We start from the raw sequence: 17501 nt of genomic DNA on the forward strand, positions 1-17501 counted from the left end.
CAAAACACAGAGAGGCGTGCAGGTGTGCATGTAGGGGTGTGTGTTACTCAAAGGCAGGCGTGGCTGAGCTCAGCCGAGACAACGGATCAGTTGAATGTGCCGTCGGGGCCTCGATCAGATAAAACCCAAATGTAAATGCAAATGAAGTGAGCTATATGAAGAGAAGACATAAAGCCAGTCTGTGAAGCAGCCGGATTAACGGAACGCTGAGAGAAACAGTGACGGCTCTGTGCAACATCAACACCACAACTGGTGAAGACATATCACTCTTCGAGCCACTGTGGGTCTCCGGGTTGGGTTTACAGTGACGGCTCAAACAGGCCAACGGCTCAAAATAAACCCGGTGAAAGACTTGAGCATTATTTGGTTAAACAAACGCATTCAGTGCTGTAGTACTAACCTCCCTGCTCTCCCTACGATTCTGATTAAAATAGATCAAGCTATGCTGCACACTGAGATCATTCCACACAGAAAGAGACTCCTCCAATCATGTATTCAAAACCAGCTCTGCAGGTTATTTGTACAAACAGCTGAATTTCCATATGTGCATTGAAAGGTGACAGATAGATGAGAGGGCAACTTGGTGAAACTCATAGTTGAAAGTCGGATTTATTTATAGAAGAAACTTTTGTGAAACACATTGGACATGAGACCATCAGTAAGATGCCTCACTGAGCATTTTCTAGTGTTTTAAACCCTCAGTCACAAATGTCTAGAGCAGAAGTGGGGAACTCCAGACCTCGAGGGTCCTGCAGGTTTTAGATATCACCCCGGGTCAACACACCTGAATCAAATGATTAGTTCATTACCAGGCGTCAAGGAGAACTTCAAGACATGTTGAGGAGGTAATTTAGCCATTTAAATCAGCTGTGTTGGATCAAGGATACATCTAAAACCTGCAGGACACCGGCTTTTGAGGCCTGGAATTCCCCACTCCTGGCCTAGAGACAGGTGGCATGTGATCACCAGCAACCACAGGTCGCTGTGGCAATCCCCCGACTGGTAGGAGACTGGTTGCTGGAGGTAACTGGCTCTTGCCAGATAAAAATCAGTCGTAAAGACGTTGCTGCACCAACAACATCTTTGATTGCTTTGGTGGCCAACAAGTCTGAACTAGTCTGGAAACACGTGTCAACTACACGCCGAGAAACCTGTAAAACTTGAAAAAGTGCAGCGCAAGCTAGAAACGAAGAGTGGTCACCTTCAGAGTAAATGCTGCGGCCTCTGTTTGCTACCAACATGTGTCAAAGGCGGAACTTTTTTACTTGAAGAGAATTTTCTTCATTTCCAGTTTGTTACAGTCTTCATAGTTTCACTACTGCTCTGTGAGCAGTTGGCAAGTGTTTGCAGACAAGTTGGCATCTTACATGCAAACTACAGGCATTCTGCTAGAGACCTTTGGGAATACAAATTTTTCCTTGGTGAACTCTAGTTGCCAGGTTGTGGCCAACTGGTGACCAGGATGTTGATAACAAGCTATTTCCCAGCAACCACTTGCAACCAGTGTGGGAATACTAATTATTCAGGAGTTCCAAAGGGCTGTCAGGCTGATCTGCCATCTTGTGTGACTGAGGGCTTAGAGGAATTTAAGAAAAAAATGAAAAGTCGCTGGACATATGACAAATGAGGCTTAATGATAAAAGTTCTAAGAGAGACTTTATGACTTGTAAAATGAGAGATCCTTTGTTTTTAAGTCACAACATGCCTGTACCATGACTGTATCCTCGCTTCAGTGCCTGAAAGACTCACATCTTCAACATTAGCATTTCACATTTCATGAACAAATCTGTTAATCAAATTATCTCCATGAGGAACTTGATCTCCACATTTAGTTTCATCTACAAAGTTTAAAGCTTTTTGAACCTGTTTCTGGTGTGTGACACAAAACATGTGCTATCTGCCACTGAGAGCCTAATCCTATGATTAAAAGCCGCCGAGATGATCAGAAATTTTCACTGTACTTTTTTACCACGTTTTCAAATCCTTCTTAATTACTCCTGAGTGCTGATAGTTTCTGTGGTGATTGCTGCTGGCTGGACATTTAATCTCATCTTGTATTGTTTGTTCACCTCTCCTGCCTCCCCCCCCCCCCCCCCCCCCCCCACATGAATGAGGTGTGTGTGTGTATGTGTGTTTGGTAGTTAAAGGGCAATGTGGACAACTCAAGGCTTCTACTCCATGAGCAAGTAAAGGAGGAGTGGTGCTGCTTTAAATGCTCTGTAATATTTTCCTTTTATTCATTTAACATCGCTCAGCTGGTAGAAAGAGTCAACAATCAGTAGATAACTTGATCAAACAGAGGATGTGTGTGTGTGTGCGTGCGTGCGTGCGCGTGTGTTTGCTTAAGGCGTATTGCCTGCAGCAGCAGGCTGTCCATAGGGTCCGTTACATTTCCTTCCATCCAATAAACATTAACCTTGAAGCAGTCATTGAGCAGATAGTGGAAACTATTGGTGCAATGCAACAAACCCCCCAAACAAAACATGACATCAGCTCCTCCTGGACTGCTCTGAGATTCTAGAGAACACGTTTAGTCGTTTTTCGCGACATCTTTCTTGTGTGTGCATACATGAGCCAGTCTGTGTGAAGGTGAAACTAACGTCTGCTAAAACTACAGAATGAAGTCAACACGACAACAACAAGTCTTTTATTTGTGTTATAATATAACCTCAAATATTATTATATTATTTAGCTTTATAGATAAAAGCTAAGTTTATATACATTTGGAAAGTAATAATTAGATTATATGTGACCTCTGAGTGTAACAGAAAAATAAGGCATAATGATACATAGACTTATTCAAAAACTAAGTATGCTATAAGCTAATTTTTACGGTTTATAATAATAATAATTTATTATTATTATTATTATTATTATTATTAGAGAAAAGCGGCGTGTAGGAGAAGATTTTTCATTTCTATTTTTCATTCTTTTCCCCCTCTTTTTCAGTTTTACTTCAGTTTTCTTACTTTTTAAATTTCTTTCAAAATGTAAAACACTTAAATGAACTTTCGATATATTTTCAATTACAACTTTTATTTGAATAAAAAAGGGATGTCTCGTCTACTGCGCTTGAAATCAACGTTGTATGTTTGATGGGTTTGAGGAGTTTCATGGCGGATACTGATGGGATGCAAGTTGATTTTCTGCTGTGTCCAGTTAACCACCTGGTCCTTACATCTGGGCCCAAAAACTTTTAAGCATTTATTTATGTATATTGACGATTTGTTTCTTTTCTCTGCCACCAGTATAAGGAGGGAATAAACTTTTATTTCAAACACTGGTACCGACCGGCGCAGAAGTTCAGAATCAGCGCATAGGCAGCAAATACCTGCGCATGTTAACAGCGGTACTCAGTAGTATTTTATGTAAAAGTTAAGAAGGAAGTATACCTACTTGGCAGTGATGCTGAAACTCAGCAGTCTTTGCAAGGGCAGTTATTATGACGTACTGTCTAAATTAGCTTTCATTTCAATAGCCACTGGGACATTAAAATGGCGAAATATTTTTAATTTCTATTTAGGAATATGTTTTTTCTCTGTTGCCTTTTTCACACGCAGCGGTTCAATGTGTGTCTGGAAGATGGAGGAGGGATGATACAGACTGAAAACAAAGGTTGATTTCAGACTGATGACCCATCAGAAACAGGCCCCGGCACATGTTTGTGGATAAAAATAAACCCTTGCGCGCGCCCACACACACACACACACACAGAAAAGTGTCGAAAGCCATGGCATGTGGCGTGTCACAGAATTATTCAACACGCAGATTACTGAAGACAATTATCACATCTGAGTGTGTCAGCTTGTTATTGGGTTTTTGTACGTGCGTCTCTCATACACGCCGGGCAGGTACATCAAGTAACGGCACATACCAGAAGATTTAGCTGAGACCGTTGCTGGGCTTGGCAAAGCGTTAACAGTACGCGGCACAATTACGCACTGACGTTCAGGTTTTATCTTAAGGTTTTTCCTGGAAAACTAGTTGCTGAAACTTTCTGCGACGTTTCTTTGGCTCGTGGATGTTGAGAAAATACCTGAATAAAGACATTAGACGGCAGATTCCCTTTGTGTGTGAGTGGGGAAGAGGAAGGTGGAAATAACTGCAGAGAGATATCATGTTTGCTCTTCTCACTCTCTTGTCACTAAAGCTTCACATAAGACCTGAATCAAACCCAAAATGCCCGCGCGCTTTTATTTAGGTGGTTACATCGTTTGTGAGTCTGAGTTTTTCCTCTTTTCCTTTCTTTTTCTTTTTATTGATCCTGTTTGGGAAAAAAACAGTTTGAAGCGTATCCTGGTTCAGTTCATCCAAGTGTTCCGGTTGCAAACACCCCAAGAGGATGTAAAAGTCAATGATTAAAAGTTAACGGTGATGGGATGAGGACAGAAAAAGGACACACACACAGGGAGAGAGAGACACACACACACAGAGAGAGAGAGAGAGGGAACGAAAGAGGGGGGAGGGAGAAGAGAGAAAGGAGAGCGAGAGAGACGTTTAGGGTGTAGTCCGTTACTTGTTATCTGATACCGGCGGGGTCTTACAATAAAAACTCCGCCGATGGCAACAATGGGGATTGTTTTCACGAAAACTGGGGGATGCGGAGGGGGCAGAAGGAGTCATTTGGGACCTCAACGTGTCATTTAAATGTAAAGTGACGCATTCAAAGAATCTAACTTGGACACCCAGCTCAGTGAAAAAGTATGAAAATCATTGTGCAGGTCAAGAAAGCTGATGTGTTTAGTTTCTTTAAAAAAAAAAAAAAAAAAGTAAGACCAACACGTGTAAATACAATAAAAACAAAAAACAAACAAACAAAAAATTAAAGGTGTAAAACATCATCTCATCATTTAAAACTAAGAAAATTAAGAGATTTGAATTCAAGTGTTTATTAATTGGCCTGTGCTGAATGACTAATCAGAAGCCGATTAATAGGTCGTTATTTGTGCTTCATAAGTCAGGCCGGTGCTATGCTGTACAAGGAAGAACAATCAGGGGTTGAAGGTCGATATGAAAAAAAAAAACAAAAAAAAAACAAACACCGGGCCTTTGCGATCGCTTATAGGCCACAACACTGGTGTTGGTGTAAGAACACATTAGTCCTGTCACTGTTTGCTTTTGTGACACTGTGCTCAAATTGTTCATATGTGAACCATCAAAAACACGAAAACGAGGAATGGTTTTTAACATTTTCATTAAAATGAAATAAGTTTAACATAAAATGTTATCTAAAGTAAGAAGAGCACAGCTCTGACACCCCACAAAACAGGAACTACTTTCTCCGAGCACGGCGGGCCGCTGCTGTTTCCCGTTATTCCGTGGCCCCGTTACAATCACCGCCGGACACCCCTTTCCCCGCCACCTGTCACATCGGTATTCCCGCTGGATTCCAAACCGCGCAAACAAACAAACAAACAAACAACAAAAATCCACAAATCTGTGCGTAAAGGCGCCCGAAAACAAGCCCGTACACGCTATCGCCAACATTTCTTTTTCTTTTTAAACAACAACAACAACAAAAATGGCTCATCACGGCAGTGGACTCACCTGGGATGTAGACGTCCCCTCGTTCATGATCGGGGAGTTCACTCCAGTTCCGCTTTCCCGGCGAAACGTTCGCCTTTTTAACCAGAAAGGCCCTCGGCATGCTCAGTCAACACAAAGTCCCTTTGAGAGAAAGCGATGTGCAGGGAAAGCCGCTGTGGCGACGTAAAGTTACGTTAAAAGTGACAAAAAAAAAAAAAGCAGGAAACCGAGAGGAAAAACTGGAAGGTCGGTCCCCTCTTCTCCTTCTTCCTCCTCTTCGCACCTTTCTTCTCGTTTCGCAAGCCTCGTCCCGCTTTTTCCCCTCCTTCCAGCACACCTTTCCTCTCTACCAGATTTGTTTTCGAGCTGTAAAGAAAAGTCTTTTCGGCGTCGGGACAGGTGAGTCCGCTCAGGTGAGCTACCAGGTCAGGTACAGACAGATATCGCCCACAGCGCCCTGAAATAACGGGAGTGTGGCGTCACTAGGTGAGGGAGCGGGGCTGGGAGGGAGAAAAAAACGCAGATATTCCTGGTCGCACGCACACACACATACACAAGTGTCGATAGAGGTGGGTCAGAGAGCTGCACAGGTACTCATTTAAAAGCAGGAAACAGGCAGCAGCGCGCATGCGCGGGAGAAATAACGGTGACAACAAGCCGGAGAGAGCCTAGGTTAGGCCTCTACCTGCTGAACCGGTTTACCCCTCCTTTTATTCTCTGTCTCGGCCTTTCCTATCCTCTCTTTCTCCACCTCTTCTCCATTCCGCTTTAAGGTGTGGGAACGGTGAAAATGACGAGAAGAAAGAGTGAAAGATTGAGAGTGTGTGTGGAAGTGTGTGTGTGCAGGAGTGAAGGGCAGTTATACAAGAAACTGTAGACACAAAGAGACAGAGGCACACTTTAACTGTGCAGATGCACAAACACAGCAGTCAGAATAAAGAGACTAATGGAGGAGTTCATTATTTTAACCACACTGTCAGTCACACTTATTTAGCAGATATTTGTAGAACATACAGACAAATATCTGCTAAATATGAGAGTCTAATGCTCAACTTACTATCTTTTTTGTCGGAGTACTTAAAAGATGAAAAATCTTCACAGTCAGGAACATTTTAATGTTTCGAGACGTGACAAAAAACCAGTTTATCATGAATCACTGAAACAGAAACGAACATTTGTCTGAATCTCGGGCGAAACGAAGTGAACCTATGAGAGGTATAACCATGGATTTGCTGTAACAAGTGAAAACAACAGTCAAGTTTGAGTGTGCATGTTGCAGATTGATCTCTGAGGATGCTCAGCTGTGTGTGAAGTTTTTAGTTTATTTTAAATGTGTCCTGAGTGATTAGATCAGAGTCAGGGAGCTGAAATAGACCCCTCCCACACCCCCCAATTCACCATTATGTCTATCAAGTGTCTCCGAGGTGTCTAAGCTGGCTACACAATTCATTACTGTTTAAGTTGATTACTCTACAAGGTCATAGGTCTCCATGTGCATTGATCTGCTGCCAGGAAGGTGCCGAATTCATTCAGATAGGCCCAGCAAAAGAAAACAAACTGCTTCAAGAACTGTAAAGACTCTTCCAGCAGTTGAGATTTTGCAGGACAAAGTTATTTGTGATTTTGAATAAAAGCCACCATGCTTTGCTTTGTTCACATGCAATATTTTCCTGTTTATTCCTTGTTGTAGACGTATCATCAGACCAGGTGTAGATTACACACTGACACAAACAGGACCGTGTAGGTCAGTCCTTTTATATCATCTAGTGTGTCATAATAAAGGAAAACCTACACTGCAGCTGGGAAGACTCGGTACTGTTGTATCAGAAAGACTCGTGTGTTGTGATGTTTGTTTTAGTCTTCCTCTCTGGTTTCCTCACTGCTGTACGGTTGATCAGTATGAACAGAGAGCTCTCTACCAGCTGTTGAGTGTTTTCCTTCAATTAACTGTGTACATATTGTGTAAATGATGCTGTCGCCGTAGCTAGGTGAGTCGACAGCCTGTACCAAGCGGAAAGAACAGCAATTTATTGTTGACACTAGGACACAGAAAACATATCAAATGTTTAGACTGAGAAAATATTACCTTGTTTAGAATTTCATGACAGGTAAAAGTCTCAAAAAACCTGGGACAGGGTTTTGTTTACCGCTGTGTAGCATCCCCTCTTTTTTTGTAACAGCCTGTAATGGTCTGAGAACTGAGGAGAGCAGCTGCTGGGGGAGGAATTTTGCCTCAGTCTTGTCTGATAGATGAGTTTAACAGTCTTTGTTGTCATATTTTTCATTTCATGATACTCTAAATGGTAAAAAGTCTGGACACCAGGCAGGTCAGTTCACCACCTGGACTCTTCTAATATGAAGCCATGCTGCTGTAATAGATGCAGTATGTGATTTAGTACCATCTTGTTGAAGTATTCAAGGCCTTCCCTAAAAAAGATGTAATCTGGATGAGGACATGTAAAACCTATAGATACCTTTCAGCATTAACAGCGCCTTTCCAGATGTGAAAGTTACTAATTCAGTGGGCACTGATATGCCTACGTACCAGCAGAGATAGGCCTGTTGAAAACGTTGCTAAAAGCAAAAGGCCTGATCAGATCACTCACATGATGTTGTATTTGCATAATATATTGAACACCAGGACCTCATGTAATGATGTTATAATTTGTGTTTCTGTGTAATGAAAGAGACGTGACAGCAAACTTGCCACAGCCCCACACCTTTGTTTTATGAATCGAAAAAGTTTTTGATGTGTGTCGGAACTTTGTTTTGTGCCCCGATTGCCAAAATTTTGCAACAACTTTGACAAAACAATTAAAAAAGAATCAAAATGACACATCATGAAGGTGCTGGGTGAAGGTTAGGGACATCAGCGGTGACCTCTCGGGGTTTAAAGAGTCTCTTCTCTCCACGCTGCCTTTAAATACAACAGGAAACTCCAGTACAGCGAGATTCACCTCTTACCTGTCTGTTCTTCTCATGACTAATAGCAAAAGAAATGCTTCTCAAGACAACTAATACGCAAAGTATTTATTAGGCTGTAACAGGAGACACGCTATAATGCCATGTAGCTGCGTTGTCTGTGTGGGTGGCACGTTGTCATTTGAGATCATGGGCGTTTAAATTGTTATGATCTGAGGATAATTTTAATGGATAACAAATATTTACTACGTGTAATGCAAAATAGATTTTCACAATCAATGGACAAAACAGTTAACCTGTGAAAACACTTAGATAACAAAGAACACTTTAAAGTGGTTCAATGCAATGAAAACCACTGACCTGGCAACCCTGTTTATGTTTTGTGTTTTTTCCCTGTTTAATAATCGTGCAGACATCAACATATCCACAGCACCAGTGTGACAGTGACATCATGGCCGTTAATCTAGTGCAGTACATCTCAGGCCAAATACAGCCCACTTTGATCTTAAGTGGGCCGAAACTACAAAATTGCCCTTTCTGTCAGTGTAAAGATGTGTAACTACACATTTAATCCCCTTCAATATAAAGAGCAGTGCAATATCAACAGTATTCCTCAGTTTTTCTACTCGATAAAGAAATGCTGCCATGCTAAATGAAAGAAATCTGTCAGCAAAATAAATAAATTCGTAAAATTACAGACCAAAGCTCCTGTAGCTCACTGAACAGAAAATGCCCCCCCCCCCCCCCCCCCCCCCCCTGTGGACCCACTGTAAAATAGAATATGGTGAACGAAACAGGAACCTTTCTGTGATTTGATTGTTTTTGTTTATCTGTTACTTAATTAATTTGTTGTAGTATGAATGGTAGTGGGGAAGGTTTTTAGAAAGTAGGAAATGCTGTAAAACCTTTAAAGTACAGTTAAAAGTCCAAAATCTGTGCCCTCGTTTCAAAGCTGTTCTGTTGGCCGGATTGGGGTCTTTGTCAGGCTAATTCTAGCCCCCGGGCCTTGTGTTTGACACCACTGATCTAGTACATTATCACTGATAAAGGGACAAACCTCAACCTTTAGGTATGCAAATTTGCAAGTGTGCCCCCCACCTTTCCATCCCTGCTGTGTGTTTACAGCCCCCTCTTGGTTTCTCACTGTTCCCTCATCTTTGGAGCTTAAGTAGCCTAACACACCCACCCACCCACTCAGACCCACCCTAGTCTCTTAATGGCTGCTTGAAAAAACTGAAACCTAAAGGCGATACACAGAAACACAGAAACTCTGCTGATCTGGACCCTCCATCCATCTCAGATTTAACCATTTATCCAAAGCCATTGAGTAACCGCGGTTCAGTTAAATGCATGCATGTCTTTAGACTGTGGGAGGAAGTTGGAGCACTCACAGAGAAATGGCAGGAGGAAAAGATGTAGACCTTGGAGGAAATTCATGGATGCTACAGAGAACTTTAAACTTTTATGCAGTGTTTTAAAATTTAATGGATTACTAAGTATTTCTAATCCGAATGACAGTGACTGTTATCAAGACACTTTGTTGTTAGGATTGTAAACCAGCACATTTCCTTTTCTCATGTTTTACCTTTGTGAAGAGTTTTGTCCAATAACTTTGAATGTATGGATGAGGTGTTTGTTGTGTGTGTTTATTATTGTTGTCCTTAAATATTTTTTTTTATTACATTTGCATTTTTCCTTCTGGACCTCAGGCAGGAATTTGAGGGTGAAGCTGCAACTTTGTGTTTTCTGTCCCTCTGTGTTGCCTTGCAGGTTCCAGATAGGCGGGGCTAACCAGTGTAACTGGGAGTACCTGCTCATGGCTCCCTGGAGCGTTTAACCCTTTAAGATAGCGAGCACGCTCCGTTTTGCATAACTATTTTCAAATCCCTGTAGAACTGCAGCCACATAAGCTAGCACAATACATTTTTTTTGTATATGAAACTGGAGAAGTTGCACTTACATCTTATGCCATCAGTTTGTCACAGTTTCCTTTCACATATAGCTTTACAGCAATAACAACATAATATTCCAGAAACGCGCTTTGCCGATCCGATCAGCTGTTCATAAAACGTCCTATACTGGAATAGACTTCAGTGCTTACTATCGCATGTCCGCCATTGTCAGAAACCGGAAATGATTTCATTTTTAAAAATACCTTCAGGACCTTGTAAGCCTACACTGGTGTTTTTAGAAGTCAAGTTCGACTTTATGCTTTTCTGTATCGTTTCTGGGATGCTTAGAACTTAAATTGCACGGCTGGAAATAGTTTATTTTGATGCATATGATGTATTGCATTATAATTGCATTTTGCATTATAATATTTATTTTTGTTTTTCCTGCAGTATATAAAAATTGGTGTATCTCAAAAATAAAACTACAAAGACACTCAAAATAAATTTCCTGTGGTTGGAAACTATTTTGTGCAACTTTTTTGTAGTTACAGTTTTGAGAGATAAACCTCTTAAATTTCTCTAACTAGAAATATATGTATAAAAACAAAACAAAAACGATTTTCATTTTTTTTTGCAGTTTATAGCACTTTTTTGCAATTTATGTAGTTACTATGGACTTAATGCATACATCTTATTAAAATCTGGGCTATAACGGTTGTATTGATGTATAACAACTTGAAATGCTCCCAGAAATGGCACTACAGCATTTAAAAATATAAAGATAAGCTTGGCAGACTCTAATCTGACCTGTTCTTGAGTGTAACCAGTGGTTTGCACCTTGTTGTAAAGCCTCTGTATTTACATTCATAAATGTGTCTCTTGATTGTAGACATTGACAGTGATAATCCTACCTCAGCGGTCCCCAACCCCTGGGCCATGGAGCGGTCGGCGAGGCCTTATGGTACCGGGCTGTGCGAGTTGAGGCAAAATTGCCAAAAATATAGGTCACTCGCCAAAAACCAATGGACTAATAAATATGCTGGAAAATCATACAGCTTCAGTATAAATTAGTTGAAGGCTCAGTGATCGATTTAGTTCATTAAAAGCCTTTGAAAACCACATAAAGAATGTTATTACAATACCTGTCATAAATAAAAGGCTGCTGAACAATAAACATTACGGGAAGTGTTTGTACTGAACTGAAAGTAACAGTAACATACTGGCACTCGACATACTGAGCTGTGAATGAGCACCGAATGCTGCTTGACTGCATCTGGGCACAGATGCAGTTAAAAAGCAAATCAGATTATCAGCACCTCTGAATCGCACAGATTTAAAAGCAACATTATACTTAAGTAGTCTTTAAACCTGTGATGTCACTAAAGGTTTGGTCATTGGATGTAGAATAGGTCGCGATGTGACTGAAATGTAAAATCAGCTCGTGAATTCCACATCAAAGGCCCAAACTGTGTTCCAAGAAGAGTCGCCTTTGACAGATGCAAGCCTGGTTGTGTTTGTTTTGGATCACTTCCAACCTGAGAAACCCTTTTTTGTCACATGTCACAAGCAGAAGTCATTTTCATTTCCTGGTAGCTTACGTGTCTTTAAATGTAAGAATTTATTCAAAGCAAATATTTTAAGGCTTGTACGCACACATTTTGTTGTCATATACAGCTCAGTTACCCTCTTTGTTTACTACCAAGTGCCATTTTCACTCTTTTTTTCCTTCCGCTGTCCACCTCTGCTGGGATGTCTTCTTCTCCTTTACCTTGCACGCCCTTACTCTGACACGCAGTAAACAAAACCTTTCCCATCCAAAAATAAACCTATGCAAAACTTATGCAGTGTCTGAACAGAGGAGGAGAAATCAGACCCAGGTATGTAGAAGAAGAAGAAAAGGAGTGGTGCAGGATAAATGAATGAGCGGTATGTCGCCCGGGCTGTTGGAGGAGTTTCAGCAGATGGGTTGGGGTGGCTTCCCCTCTCTTCCTTTACTTTCATTCTTCATAACTGCCATCTACACTTGTGTAGACTACACTACACTTTGGTGCAACTTATCCCAATTTATCACCTGAAATCCCAGCGTTACTTTTCCTGGTTGCCCATTAACCTCAAACCAGCAAGACCAGAGGGATCAAAGCCAACTTTTACACCAGTTGGACCTGATCAACAGCCTTGTAATTTCTCGGTCCGCCTCCGCGTGAACATTAATTCGTTTAGTTTCCCCCTCACTGTGTGTTACCACACAACAGGCAGAGATTCCTATAAGTTTTGTTCTTCTGTGTAAACTATGAGTAAAAATATTAGATTCGATTTGCTGTCATTTGTGTCAGGACACCTCACAGTGTGCTTTTCCATTCACGACTGACCTGATCTGGTAAGTTTAAAGGCCTCATGTGTTAAAACTGGTTAATGTGTGAGTTCAGCAGCTCTGAGTGGCAAAAATCGGAGAGCATGGAAATAAGATACAAATCAAAGTGTTAGTATGCTGATTTTCTTGCAGAAAATAGCCCGATCCCTCCCCTTTGCTTAGGTGCACCAAGCCCACATACCAGGCATCCATCTTTATGTGAGACTGCACAGCATTTTTATTATTTATGCCTCTTACTGAGAATGTATGTCACATTTTGGCTAACTTTACATTATACAATTGAACTCACGTCTCAAAAGAGATGTGATCCACAAAAATACAGATGTGCATGCTCATAGAAACCCAAAGATGATGACCGGACAACAGCAGCTGAAATAACAGTCAGCACTTGTAATACATGAATGTCAGAGGCTATTGTTTGAGGTTGTGGAGAAGTTTCAGTTAAGATGACCTGGGGAGCGTCATTCTTCATACAACTGATGCCAAACTTATAACCTGCACAGGTTTTTGTCTGACTTTTTTGGGATGTGCTGTGGAGTCTTCCCCCGTGGCCTCCATGGATCGGGGGGACCCTTTGACACTTTAGGATCTTTGTGATGTGCCTTTGCAGTGCGGTGGCTGTGAGGTCATACTGCCACACTGGGGTTTGTGCTTTGCCTCTAACAAATTGTCTCTGTTTACGTGGGTGGTACTTTTCAAAGTGACATCCACATTATTGGCAGGAACTAAGTTTCCCAGCAGAGCTTTGTATTCTAACAAGATTTTAATCAATATGTTTTTTTATTGTTGTGGCTGAGTAGGTGTCACAGAGTGAAAGTTAATCAGAGTGGGTATATGAATTATGGAGGGACAGCACTGGTTGTATAATCCTAGACGTGTTACTGTGAAGGAACGTTTCTGTGGGTTGAATGTTGAACTGCCAGCTGTTTGGAATGCATCAATATTTCTTGCTGAGGGAATCTGTTATTCCTGTGGGTGTTCAGCTGATGCAGAACTGGATTCCAGTTCTGATGCAGAAGTCATCCAAACGTCAGTGGCTGTGGATAATTAATGAGTCCCAACCGCTTAGTGGACACACTGCTGAACGTGTTGTCTAACCCATGTTGCAGCTCAAAACCTGCGTTCTTTTAGGACCCAAGCTTCACATTGTGTCATATTTAGAATTTGAATTGTAGAGATTTTCTCCTTTCTACATTTTTCTTTTTACCCGATCTCTTTTTTTTTTACTATAATTTTGAACTTTTTTTGTGATAAGTGATGAGTTTTTTACAGCTCTGTGGAGGAATAATGGTCCACTCATATTTGCAGAATTGTTACAAATGCGGAGAAGTGTAAAAACACATATTGGGTGAAGAAAAGTGAATGTAGAAGAAACATGGGAATCCCCAGCAGCCTAGACCTATGGCAGCATAACTAAGGGAGGATTCAGGGTCACCTGATCCAGCCCTAACTATATGCTGTCGCAAAAACGAAAGTTTAAAGCCTAATCTTAAAAGTAGATAGTGTCTGTCTCCCATTCTACTTTTTAATACTCTAGGAACCACAAGGTAGCAGTCTGAGTGCCAAGTGCTCTAAAGGGGTGATATGGTTTTGAGAGGTCTTTAAGATAAGATGGGGCCTCATTATTCAAGACCTTGTATGTAAAGATGTAAGATGTATGTAAGAGAACATTGATCCATCTTTTATTGTTGATTGGTTTTGAAATGTATGACATGAACACCTTCAAGCTTGTGTATCCCACTAGAAAGCATCTGAACAATGTTGGTTTAGCGTGTTAACATATCAGAGGATGATGGGAGTTCGTGTCCTTGGTTTTTCATGTGTTTGCTCCCAAAAGGTGAGATGCTAAGACTTAAGTCATTTGTAAGTTATCCCACTTATCTTCAGTCAGCTACAACAAAAATATAAAATAATTGTTAATATTTAAAAAATACTCCCTCTGGTGTTTTATAGCTGGTGAACTTAGAGTTGATAAGAATCCAATTTCAGGCTGATCACGGCCACTATTTTTACTGACCTACTTATTTTAATTTCTTTCTTTACTTTTAATCCTCTTTAATCATCTTTACCCGTCATATATTACTGCAGTAGGTCAGTTTGCGTACTTCATATTCATAGCCTTTGCTTTTTTTTTTATTATATAACCATAGGTAGGAGCACTGGTCAGGTAGCATACCTGTGTGTGAGTGTGCAGTTGTTGACAAGAAAAGCCTGCCGTGGCACAGCATATTTTTCCAAGTGTTGGGTGTAGCACCGGTGATGTATATTTTGGTTTTTGACTGACAGACGCACAATGTTTCTCTTTAATCCTGAGAAGAAATGTAACAAAGGGCCTGCAGGAGAAATGAAACGAAATGAAAAGAAAAAACCAACGAGTTCGACAGCTACAAGGAAGAGGCACCGGCTACTGTCAGCACTTCTTAGACGCGTCATTTTTCATGTGGGATTTATGAACGTCTGTGTGGTGCTCTACAAAAACAAACTAAAACCAACCAATGGCTAAACTTAAACTGTAAGGGAGAGGAATTTACTTTAATCCTCATATTTTTGCAGTCTCCATGACTCAGTAAAAGAAATCTTGTGTTGTGATATTTCTATTATGAAGTAAAAGGTCAACATGGTTGTCAGGCCATAAATCTTTAGATTATTAACTAATTATTAATTCATTTACTATATATCCATCAGTAAAGACTTGTAGTTCTTTGTATATCTGTAGTGTTTGTGTCATTTGTGTCTTTTAAATGCTTTCAAATTCCCTTTTTGTTCATTTCCTTTTTCCTTTTTCTTTTCTGCAGTGTGATGCATTAAATCAGAATCACTATGGCGTATTTATTCAAACCTTTGCATTGATAAGCTTTTTCTCTCTTGTTCTTCTTTTTATTTCTGCCTCATAGAAAGAAAAAAATGAACTGATTCAGCAATAAATTGTTCATTTTGAATATAATATAAATGTGCATGAAGGATTACTAAAGTCAGTCCAATTCAAACACTTCACACTGTTGAGGAAACTTTGACCAAAGACCAAAATACGGACTAAAGTCTACACTAGTGGCCACTCTATTAGACTCACTGTCAACAAAGTCAACCAATCACATGAGCATCAGAACCGGGAAGAAAAAAGGCTGGGATTTTCTTGCATAACTATCTCTGGGGTTCACAGCAAAAGTATCTGAATCTGAAAAAGAAAACGCGAGCATGCAGTATGCAGTGAGCATCTCTGTATGCTCTTCTGCACGGATTAGGAGGCAATAAATCAGCAGCAACTGTGTGACGCTGTTGTGTTAATATGGACCAAAATCTCTGAGAAAATTTTCCTCTGAGATGTTGTTAAAGCAATGCCATGAAAAATTAGGTCAGTTCTGAAAGCCAAAATGGTACTAGCAAGTACTAGCAAGGTGTACCTAATGAAGTGGCCAGTGAGTGTATACTACAGTGTCCCAGTCTAAATCTTTAGGACTGCTCCAATAATAATCACAGTATTTCACTGGTACTCTGATAGACTCTGATAAACTAGAACATAACCAATTTCCTTCTTCTTCTCCCGTCTGTTAGAGTAGATTTCACTGTTACATCACTGTTATATTAAAAACAACATTTCTCTGCATAATTAGCGACTACTGTCCTACATAATATAGGATCAAGTAGTTTTCTGCTAATAACACAAGACCATCTGAAAATCTCAACAGTCATCGCAACACTGTTTACTTTAATTACAAAAGGAAGGCTGTATAAACAATAACCTGGAAGAAACACTTTTATTTGTGGACAGGTTGTTTCTAGATTATATGACTAACCACATACAAAAGGATACTAGCCTTTATTACTGCAGCAGCACATGACTAAACATAATGACTTATATGTGCAAGGAAAAAGGGAAGGTCCAGAAATTCAGTCATTATCCAGGAAAACAGCAGATTTGCTCGTCGGTCCAAAAGCAAAAGGTGGCGCTGTTGAGCAAGAAAAGTGAATGCACAGAAAAGTTGCTCAGTTGTGAATCACCAGCACTCATCAACATGATTTATTATTTCTGTGAATCTGTTGTGGGTGTTACTCCACAGCTAACCCAGATCAACAGATCCTCCGTCCACACAGTGTTTTCACTTCCTGCCTGAGCTAAAGTCTACACTATTTTATTCTTTGACTGTTTCTAACTAATCTACATAACTACACCGTGACAGGTCAGATTAACATTTGTGATAATTCAACATTTTAGAGACTGTTCAGGAGTCAACATTAAAGAATGGTTTTGTTTGTGAGTCTTTTACACCAGACCATTTATTTGTATTAATTGTATTACAAAAGTTGATTTTATAATTAATAATCAGCATTTACATCAACTTGTATGCTTTTCCACATGAGACAGAAAGACTAAGTTCAGCGCGGTTTCCCTGAAATTACAGCAGCCCATTCTCAGTCCCGAGGCTTAACATCCCGACGATTTGGAGAATGATTTGCTCTGTTTACAGAAAGTCAGTAAAGGGCAACACTGCCAAATGCTGGCTAACCTGCAAATTACCGCATATATCTGTACATGAAATGTAAAAGCACAGCTTTAAAGTCCATCACTTGTCATTTTGGAAATTGAATCAACAAACGTCTTTATTTTTTTGACTGCACTTTCAACTGGTGTCAATATCCTACCATATATATCTATAGATAGATAGATAGATTATATATATACACACACACTTATAATTGTAATTAGTTTTTACTTTGCTGTTTAAAACCTAAATCTAATGATGGAACTATATCAACTATATCAATCAAAATCAATGATAAACAGTCAGATG

General features: G+C 40.2%; 1 protein-coding gene across 1 annotated transcript in view; it reads right to left on the minus strand.

The window, feature by feature from the left end:
• Positions 1–6253, minus strand: part of ovol1a (ovo-like zinc finger 1a) — an 11466-nt gene extending 5213 nt beyond the window's left edge. Inside the window, exon 1 of the mRNA XM_085154806.1 lies at positions 5548–6253. Within this exon, the coding sequence (XP_085010932.1) occupies positions 5548–5647 (100 nt within the window). The 5' untranslated portion in view covers positions 5648–6253. The remainder of the gene's footprint in view (positions 1–5547) is intronic.
• Positions 6254–17501: the final 11248 nt, after the last annotated feature.

The sequence above is a fragment of the Neolamprologus multifasciatus genome, chromosome 3 (genome assembly GCF_963576455.1).
Source record: "Neolamprologus multifasciatus chromosome 3, fNeoMul1.2, whole genome shotgun sequence".
Classification (NCBI taxonomy): Eukaryota; Metazoa; Chordata; class Actinopteri; order Cichliformes; family Cichlidae; genus Neolamprologus; species Neolamprologus multifasciatus.